Source organism: Penicillium verhagenii (assembly GCF_028828195.1).
Source record: "Penicillium verhagenii strain IBT 33310 chromosome Unknown utg000007l_segment0_segment0, whole genome shotgun sequence".
In the NCBI taxonomy this organism is placed as follows: Eukaryota; Fungi; Ascomycota; class Eurotiomycetes; order Eurotiales; family Aspergillaceae; genus Penicillium; species Penicillium verhagenii.
The window spans coordinates 2,566,797-2,577,657 of NW_026643171.1; the positions used below are offsets into that span (position 1 = coordinate 2,566,797).

The 10,861-nt window shown below is 44.5% G+C and overlaps 1 protein-coding gene across 1 annotated transcript; it reads left to right on the forward strand.

The window, feature by feature from the left end:
• Nucleotides 1-6,587: 6,587 nt before the first annotated feature.
• N7466_007620 (homeobox domain-containing protein) lies at nt 6,588-7,723 on the forward strand (the record flags this gene model as incomplete). The annotated part of the gene is made up of 3 exons (XM_057167009.1): nt 6,588-6,689; nt 6,793-7,542; nt 7,607-7,723. 3 exons carry the CDS (start codon nt 6,588-6,590, stop codon nt 7,721-7,723), a joined length of 969 nt encoding a protein of 322 aa, XP_057020050.1.
• Between the last annotated feature and the right edge of the window lie 3,138 nt (nt 7,724-10,861).

Genomic DNA, 10,861 nt, shown 5'->3' on the forward strand with positions numbered 1-10,861 from the left:
TTATACATATTTATTTCTCCAGTCAAACTTCACATGTGCATTCCTACTGCCCAAGCTTCAGATTGAAGGTTGAGCTTAACATTTGAAGGCGCAGTTCCAACGTTGGGTCCAGCAACCCGTGCACATGTGGGATCTCAGTCACGTCAACTGAAGTGTCGATTTAACAGTACATACTTGAGTGCAAAGTTTCAAGCAAAGAAGTGCACATGTGTGTGGCGGTTTAGCCCATCTTCCTGGATATGAAGCCGTCTTAGCACTTTGCGCACAGACAGAACAGACACACGTCTGGATATTCAAAATCGAACAAGCGTCGCCGGGTCCATCGCTTGCTGTCTACATATACATTAAAGCTCCAAAGTCTCACTTACATTCATAGATATGAACGTTTAAACAATATCATCTAGACAGATACCTTGGAATTTTCCAGACTGAATGGTAAAATATTCTCGTTAGCGTTGGGTTCAGGCTGGGTATTGATCCATGTGTGGGCCCTCATGCGCAGGTGGCTGTCGTTCATATATTTATAACCCTTTTGTTGGCGACTCCAAATTTGAATGTTCAAGTTCGTTCCAAGATTCAAATATTGGAGCTTACACTTCTTCTCCGATAACAAGCAAGGAAGACGATATCATGTCGCATTTGCCCAGGTGTGTTGCATAATATAATGGCGGAGATAGCGGAGAAGATGATACTAGCAACCACATGCAGGAGAAGCTTTAAAACTTGGATCACATGAAAACGATACTGGGCCAAATACATATGTACATGGTTGAAGCATTATGGAGCCGTCTGCATGGCAGATGATATTAGATGTTCTTTCTTCAGTGGGATGCAGCCCTAAATCACATCCCATGTTGGACTGGACTTCACCGAGTTTCTTTCTATTTATGGTTTTTGATTTGTCATTCTATTATTGGCCATTGGAAAACGAAAATCCATTTTTGTGGCTATGTAGAGCTCAATGATAATTGACTAGTTGAATAGAGAAATGCAAGATGAATAATCCAGCCGCGAGGGTTTTCCATATCCCGCTTGCCTAGCAAGGTATCAAGCAACGTTTGAACTCACCGACATCTGGCTCAGACTCAGTCAATAGTCGGATTGGCTTGAATCCGAACAGATGTGGCAACCTACATATTCATCAACTTTCATGATTCACGCGCCGTTGCAAGGATCCGTGCACTAGGTGGCCAAACATTCAGATATCGAATATTCTCAAGCGCGGGGATGAAAACGGGTTGTACTCCGGTACTTAATACCCATGTTTTGGATTTAACCGTCCACTCAAACTATTCACCTGCATGATCAGGCCAAACTAAAATAAATGGGCTCTATACTGAATGAAAGCGCTTAGGTATTTCGAATCCCACGTTCGAACATGTTTGCCTTAGCAATTAGGTACGAACAAAGCAACTACCTATAAAACCCTGTCGAAATTCGAAATATGTACTTATGTACGGAGTATGAAGTGCAATAATGACCATTCGGACAGACCGACATATCCACCACAGGAATGTGATCTGACGCTGCACTACTACCACATACGTCAGGGGCTGCTCCACGGGGCCGTAGGGCGGAGGTCGCACCCGCGGCCCGATACAATGTCAAATGAGTTACCGGGCCGACAGGGATACGACCTCAGATTGTTGGGGAGACCCTTGCTGGTATATGAGGCAAACATTTTCCTTTTATTTCTTTTTTTTTTCGGCAACAGTCAGACTTGACGGAGCTAGTGATGGTTGGGCACAACCTAGGGTGGGATAGGGAGGCCTAATAATTTAGGGAGTTCTGCAGGGGCTGATCTGATCGATCATTGCTAAGCATGACTGCACGGTCGTTGGTGGGTGGGACTGACACCTTGAAGTCGATCGCTGCATAACGACTGGCACGTAGCGAAGTAACTCACCCGAGTCATGTAACCACATGCTCAAATGAGGAACAAAGTACGGTCAAGGTCAAGGTGATTTAGATTCAATGGGGTTGTTACACTATTTCCGAAACAATGGAAAGTTTGAACATCAAGTAGAATGTGGAATTTTTTAAAAAAAGATATTATAGAACTGAAGGAAAAAAAATCACATTTTCAATAGAGAAGGCCAAAGTGAATACAGATTGAAAGAGTGTGGAGCTAAAGATGTTATATTGTCTATAAGGTTTCCAAGGTTGCTGCGAGCGGATCATCCCAGAAATCCCAGAAACCAGGAGGCTGGGACGATAACCTTGGAATTTAGCTCCGGATTGGAAATGACAGGCTGACAGCCGCCCACCATCCCCGGACTTGAAATGATCCGTATTGCATTAATGAATTATGTATAATTGCTTACATCTTACTGGATGATCGTGCTAAACGCCACGCTCACATTCCAGATTGCAGATATGTTTGCTGGGGCGATCGATGCAGTTGTGATTTCAATCTCCCAAAAGTTTGACATTGACCCGGGTACCCGGAAAGACTAAAGAAAATTGCATCAGAGAGAACAAAGGACGTGGAAATAGAACCAGGGAACCAGGACTAGGAACGAACAGACAAACTATTGAATGGCGGATCTTGGCAAAATTCTAAATTTTGATTTTCAAAATTATTAAAATCTGTACTTGTAATTTTATATTTTTTTAAATATTTCTTCTTCTATTGCAATTAAGGTTCCTGACTTAAAAATGCGCCCATGTTGACTTCCATTACTTTTTCATCACGTTGGGACACAAACCCAAGCCAAGTTGACCCAAGTACCGGGACCATCAGGTTGCATGACAAATTCCTGCATCACGTTACGTAGTACGCTGTAATTTCCTCCATTCCCCGAAACTGCACGATTGGATGATCTGCATACTCCATTTTATGCACGATCTCGGATCGGATTCTTACGAATGTGACGATCTGTCAACACATTTTTGGATGAATTTCTTTTCTCTTATTTTTGATCTTTTTGGATCTTTTTTTCTTTTTCTTCCCTCATTTTTCCCCTTTCTCATTTGCCGTGCCTGGGGGTGGCAGGGACCTCCACAAGTGGAGAAACTGCGGCCAAATTTCTTTGTCACTTTTGTTTTGTTTCTTTTCTTTTTCTGTGTTTCACTTCATGTACGCAGTATCGCAGAGGGGGGGTCAAAGGTAAGATCTAGAGGTCGGAATATGGTATCTTGATAAGAATCTGATATAAAAAAAGAAAGACGCCTTCGAAAGATCCAGAATGGGAGGTTCTGAAAAGAAAGCCCAAGATCGGAAATGTTGATCTCGCCCTTGAATGATGGGCGAATCATGTGAGAATCAAGGCAGATCCAGATCCAGATCCAAGGGCCTCGTGGGAAAGACGAGGCTGGATCCGAATTCCACAAGTTTCCGGTTCCGAAAAGGGGGAAGTGTGAGATCGGGTTTGGATTTAAGTGGATCACCAGAATCTTAGCCCATTTTGCGTTTTTGACGGCCTGGTTTAATCGCGTTTTGTGGCGTCCCATGGCTAACTCACTGATTAAGCTCCGGGGGGATTGCCTTGTTCAGCTAAGACAGGTTAAAACATGGTCTATCAGAGTTTGTTGGCGTGGTCGATGTGTATAGTGGTTCGAAGGATGTCTAACCGAACAAAACGGAACAGGTCCGAAATGTCGTGCACATCTCAAGTACCGAGGATTTGGGTGTCACATTGATGACTCTTTTTTTTTTTTTTTTTTGACAGGGATCTTCAGCCGTCCCGAAACGTAGGTGATTAAATTTAGGGAACCGGGGGAATAAAGTGATTTGAATCCTGCTGTTTGACCTTGGTTGCAATCATGTCGCCCAAAAGATCCAACCGCTGGTTTTCGGGAGGGGCATGACCAGGAAACATGAGAGATGACTAGCTCCGCGGACAGCCTATAACCATGAGGTCAAGTGGTCGGCCCATTTCCCCGCCCCACTTGAGAGGATCTCCGATGGCATTTTGGAGCTGGACTTTTCTTGCGCCATTATTGTCAGCCCAATGTGGATCATGAAGTGGATAAACCTTTTCAGAATTTCTGTCCTTTTTCTTTTTCTTTTCTTTTTCTCTCCGTGTTGGTTTGGTTAGTAGTTATAGGCGACACGCGAGCCGCATCACATATCAAATCCGAGTGGTAATCAGCGATCGGGAAAAAGTGACCGACGCTAAATACGCTAGAGAAGAACCACGAGAGAGTTCTGTCACATCGAGGGGTAATCAAATCCCGGGGGGACCAGACGCCTCTTCTCTCTATTAACACACGTCAGTCTACCACACTAGGTTTTCCTTTTTCCCCACCATCCCTAGCGGATCAAGTCAGAAAGCCAAAAAAGAAATGAAAACAGACATGAAAACAAAAAAAAGAAACAAAAAAAAAAAAAATTCGAGAAAACAAACTTGAGATATCATATGCATGATGCTTACTTGCTCACTCTTGAGAACAATCAGCTGCATCATCCTCACCTAGGATGGGGGAAAAACCAACATCACCTCACCAGGTGATTATCTGTACTTGGTATGTTTGTCAATTGGTACCCTCATGTTTTCTTTTTGTCACTATTTTTTTTCCCACCAAAGCGTCGCGTCATGGATGGATCCAAGCGGATTCTCCTGGGTGATCTGACGTACGGGAGAGGAAGACAGAAGAGCCAGTGGATCTGGTTGCGCCACACTCTGTATGGTTCATCTCGAAGGAAGTGGAGTCGATTTGAAGAACCCCTAGGCGATCTACCCATCCCTGTCCGGGTTGCCAAGAAAAGACACCATGGATACCAACCCCCCCCCCTCTAGCCTGCACTCTCCCTTTGTGGTCGATCGATCTCCGTGCCCACCGATCAGAGGCTCAGAAGTGGGATCGAGCCGAGGAGGACCGTCATGCCACCTCTGTTCCTCTCCCCCGAACCAACAAATTGGATTTCCCTAAGGGTAAACAGATTAGAAGATCAGGAAAATGCATAGGATCTCCCCAGGAGCCAAAAAAAAAGCAATAGTCTTTAGAATTCAAGCAGATTTTGACCATTACGGTAACCCAAAACCCACAGTCCGGGATAAGCTCCTCCTCGGGATGAGTCGCGATCGGTAACCAGTGGTAGGTCACGATGGCTGACACTAGAAGTGGAACCTCCCCAGGCAGAGAAAAAGCGGCGATCTTTCCCTTGAACTTCGGAACTCTGCTTTTAATGGTTTTGATGATCCACTTGTTCTTTTTTGATTTCTTTTTCGTTACCATACGAGGATTTCTGTTCCACATACATTAGAGAAAATCAATTTAGTTTTGGTTTTTAGTTTTTAGATTTTTCTTTTCTTTTTTTTTACTTTCGCTTTTCTGCTTCTGCTTCTGCTTCTGCTTCTGCTTCTGCTTTCCTGGTTGTGTGTTCGTTCCCCACTGAACAAAAAGCAATCTATGGGTTCTTCTTTCCAGTATTTGAATTAATTAAGTTCAGCTTGACTCAGGAACATTTTAGTAGAATGCCGCTCTCCACTTCCTTTTTTTTTCTTTTTTCTTTTTTTTTCTTAAATGCCCTGTTCAGTTGTTTCCCCCCCCCCTGCTGTGGCTCCTATGGTATGTATCGATAACTGGATCTATGTGAAATTCCGGACCTTACCGATTGATCTGATCTGCTTTTTTTTTCTCTCTTTAATCAATACTTTTTTTTAAAAAAAGCCTTTTTTAAAGACTTTTCTGGGTTTATTTAGATTTATTTAGATTCATTTTATTTCTCAAAAGTACTAGTTCCAAACCCAAACATCCCCGAAATCTGAGATCGGATCTTCTTCCACACCAAACATGTATCATCCATGTTTGGGGAAGAAGTTTAAGGGGATATAACCAGAATTCGGGGTTTTTGATGTTTCCTTTATTTTGGTCAACAATCTGACTCCAAATCCAAAAATCAATTTGGAGAAAAGAAAAAACAAAAATCCAATTAAATGTAGAAAACATCAATACTAGCGTGGAAACCGGGGGGAAACAGTTCCTGGCCGCCACCTGATAGATCCTGGCACTAAAAGTCAGACTATTTCCAGGTTGACAGGAACCAGAGATCCTTGGCACTATCTGTCAAGGACAACCTTAAGGATTGCTCCATACGCTTGACTACGATTTGCACCCCTCTTCTCCGCTCTGCATGCCTTGAACACGGAAAGCAGTGGAGTAGTTTGTGGCTCCCAAATGTACCCACTTGCTTGCCCACGATCGTCATTTTTCTGGACCCCCCCTGTTCTTCCCTTTCCATGGACATGTAACAGCTGGGTCTTTTTGGATTTATTTTAAAATGTACGGTGCCCTGCATTATTTGGAGATCCTAAAAGTCCCCATTTCCTTCTACACTCCCGCCTCTCATTCCCACCTTGCATGATCTTGGCTCTGCCATGTCAACGTAAATTCAGCCCAGTTTCCCCAAGTGAGTCTCTTCTGCTCTTCCATCTTTCTTTTTATTACCCTTCCATCCTTACTTTTTGCGGATTTTGCATTTGAAAATTATTCCTTTTATGCTCTTTTCTATACATAGGCCCTCCACGAACCCTGTTGCTAACCGTGCATCCTGTATAGTTACTTGAACGGCTCTTGTTTCTTTTTTGTTTCTCTGTCTAGCTTTCAAGTCACCTTTATACCCCTACTCTATATACCCGTCTATGTCCCAGTCCCGCGAGTTGGACGAGGATACCGACATGGCCATTTCATACGCAAGCCGGCCCTCGGCTGGTCATTCTCAGCAACTCCCATCATTCCGCGAGGTCAGTACATCCCCGAAATACGGTTACAGACCAACACCCCCACCTAACCAACCTAACCAAAAAAAAATTAAAAAATTACTGTATACTAACATGTGCTGTATAGCTTCTTCCACCTCACCTGCATGACGAGATCGATTCTTCTATCTACCATAACACCCGACCCCAATCACAAGATCGCCCGGGATCCGGCCATGAGATGGCTGACCCTCGATCTATCCCTGGCTATCCTACCAACCAGTCACCCAAATCCTACGGAGAACCACAACACCACCAACAACATGAATACACTACACGCACCGGCGAACACCCATCCCGGCCGATGGGCGACCACCTATCTATGCGACTCGGCGAAAGCTCCGCACGAGGACCCAGTCCTATCCTGCCCCCCATTCGAGACCTAGGAGGATCCATGCCAGACAGAAATGGCTATCCAGACAGCAGAATGGCGCCACGTTCCGATCCCTACGTACAAGAATACGCACGTCCTGGTCCACCGCAGCAGCAGCAGCAACAACCCGTCCCCATACCCCCACAGATGGTCGACCGCAGAACCGCAGAGCAGTACGGTGCACCTATGATGCATCCGCAGCCGCCTTATGGGCACCCGATGGCATACCCGGGAGAAGTAGAGCAGATGTCGCCACCCATGATGGGGCATCCTCAACATCAACAGGCCAATTTCGGAATCATGGGAGAACAGGTCGATTCAAAGAACAAGAGACGTCGCGGAAACTTGCCAAAGCCTGTGACTGATATCTTGCGAGCTTGGTTTCATGAGCATTTGGATCATCCTTATCCCAGTGAGGAGGATAAGCAGATGTTCATGACGAGAACTGGTCTTTCAATCAGTCAGGTAGGAGGACCCTGATTGTGAATCCCACTTTGTTTCCATCTTGACTTACAATTTTCCCTTTTAGATCAGCAATTGGTTCATTAATGCTCGGCGGCGACAACTTCCTGCTTTACGGAATCAGATACGAGGCGCAGGTGACGACTCACGGCATTCACCCTTCAGCGATGTCGAAGGTGTCTAAGTCTATCGACTTCTAACCTACGCACCCATATACCACACCATCATCTTGGTTTCACTTTAACGGCCTCTTATTTCCTTTTATTACCGACTGCACGCAACGATACACGGCATCGACACAAGCGTTGATTCCCATCACATCACATCACGACCGGAAGATTTCCTCTTATTTTCATTTTTTACGAGTCACGGGCTGGAGATAGACTGGCATTATACTCTTCTCCTATGTCTTTTTTATTTTCACCATTTTTTATCTCTATTTTTTATTTCTTTGTTTTCTTCTTTTGCGGATTTCGAGATTGCTGGATTGCTGGATTGCTGGATTTGCTTTATTTTTTTTGGCTTTTATCTTACCATACGGCCCCCATATGTCATGGGGCAGGGGAACCTTGCAGATATCATTTCTTGATACCCTTTTTATCTGATGGAATATGTTATTTACCAAGCGGGCTATTACGGCAAAGGGGTATTTGGATTTGGGATTGATTTTACGGGAATTTATTATCATCGGACTCGGCCTCAATATCATCTGTCACACTGCAACTCGCACACAGCGTATCGCATCGCGTCGCAATCCATCGTGTGCTTCTTCTGTCGCGTCAGACCACGAGACTTACATTTGAAATTGCATTACCAGGTGTTCCATCGGCTATATCGGCTATTCATTATTCTTTTTTATTTTACAATTCTTGAGGGAAAGGATCATCTTTTCTTAATTCCAGTTTTTTTCACCCCCTTCCCCTCATCAATTTTCCAATTTTGCAATTTTATTTCCCCTTCTCCTCATCCCTGATTCCTGCCTGGTGGGTGGGGAAATAGGAGTCCATGTCCATAGGATGGATGGGGATTGTACATCACTTCCCCCACCTGGAAATACTTGACGATCTCGTATTACACGCATGACGGGAAACGTGGACCATGCCTTACGACTAAGCGGCATAGGGAACCACTTATTTACGCAAATCGAACTGCTGATCACCTCGGCCCCCTTAGTGCTGAGCTGAATGATGGAGAGAATCAAGCCGAGAACGAGGTTCAGCTCAGAGCTCAGCTGGACATCTGGACTTGTGGGTTTTCTTTTCCCAACAATACCCATGTGTTCCGCATGAAGGTCCCTTTTTGTTACACGCATAAGAAATGCGATGTACAGTACCTTAGTAAATCCCGGAAAATACTTGCATGCCGAATAAGCCTATCACTTATCACCTACTAGTAGTACCTTGCCTAATTTCCTTTATGAATTGACTCAATATTGGGTTCCTTCCAACTTTTACCATGGTTCCAGGATTCATCTCCCTAATATTAATCAAATATTAATCAAATATTGTCTTCCGTCTCTCTGACCTGCCATTTGACCCACTTGACCCAGATGCCAGACCTGAAAATTTAATAATTAAACATTTGCGATCGAGATTTTGTACCCGCTCATTTGCTGTCGTCCACCCATGACGTCGAAGTTAACTCGACAGAAAAAAAGTAAGAAATGTATGGTAATACAAATTATACATAAGTGCTTATGTGTTTACTACCGTTTACTACCGTTTACTACCTAGCTTACTACCGGACTATCTACCCTTTTCGACAGCGCTTAGTATGTACCAAGGTTTGGTTTGTCCGCGCGGTTATCAGCCGGAAACCACCTACCGAGCCCTGTCCTGCACTGGACAGAAAATAACTTTTGACGCCTGTCAAAAAAGCGTCAAAATCAAGGGTTTACCATCTAAGTTTTTACAGGTCTGAAATTTCAGTTCTTGAATGTCTTACCATGGGGTCTGTTCTGCAGGGCGCTATGTAATTTCTAGTTACATAGTAAATTCAAGCTAAAAACCGTGTAAGAAATCCAAACGCCCATTGTTTGGGTTTGGTCGCTTTCGCCCGAGTCAAGTCCCACTATAGCAGGGCAAACGAAAAACGCCATGGCCGATAAAGTTCAGATCAAACAAGTATCTTGCTCGCCATTGTCTCATTGTTTGGTTTCGAGGGAAATTGGGAGGCTTTGTTGCCCATTGCCCCGTGCCGTTTACTAGAACCAGCAGAGAGTCAATCTGCTGCCACATGGAGTAATCTCGGGGGTTTCGGGTTGGGGGCTTGCAAGGCCGCTGTCTTGGAGGTTAGTGTCGGGCGAGGTGGATTTCAATTCAGTGGCGATGGTACGCTGAGCCGCAGATTGTTTTCTTTTTTTTTTCTTCTCATTATCCTTTTCTTTTTGATGTGGTTTCTTTTTTCTGCTCTAAGCTTTGAGACAATTGCCTTTGGGTTCGGGGCTGTGGCTGGATAAAACGTGGATTGTTACATGCCAAGAAAGGTCCTAGAAATTAGTGAAATCAGACGAGGCGAAATACGATAAAAAGCAATTTGATTGGCATTGGGATTGAACCAATTGATTTGTGGTACCCGTAGACGGAGTATACGGTGTGGTTCTTCCTTGCGGGCCACAGGCATTCCAAATACCTAACATCCAAACCAAACATTATGTTGAAGAGACGATATGCCCGACATGACAAAAAGAAGAGCAACATGCATGCGGGAATGGAGTACGCATGCTCAAACTTACAGTTGCATCCATGTACTAGTAGATCCGAGCAGGATCATTAGGAGTAAACTGAAAACGTAATATGTGCATCTATAACGCATTATGCACATGTCAAGTCTGTTAGTCTGAAAATATCTCCAATTCGGAGACACCATCCGCATTGAATTGACGGGTCCAAATTCAAAGACAGATAAAAAGGTCTGCAACCAACTGCACACAGCCTCGTCAACGAAGAAGAACCAAGGCCTCCAATGATCTATTCTCGAAAAGGAAGTAAGTGATAGCCTAACATGGGGCGCGGTTAGGTTGTATGGCCATGCAAGCCGCCATCACATTGCAGGGCCCATGAACCACATACATGTACAAGGGAAAAGTTTCCTGACGCGCGAGGGCGACAGGGAATAGATCATTCATCAAATCAGCATACATGGAAAGATTACTAGTGCGAACCAGCCAATACCCTTGGTAACAGCACACCATGCGCAAGGCGGGCACTTGAGAAGAAAAATGTTGTACATGACCGGTCATATAGCGGTGAAACTCAATTCAGTTCATGACGTCCGTTGTGCACGATGGGGTGTCACAGCCGCTGGAAGGACTGCAAGAGGC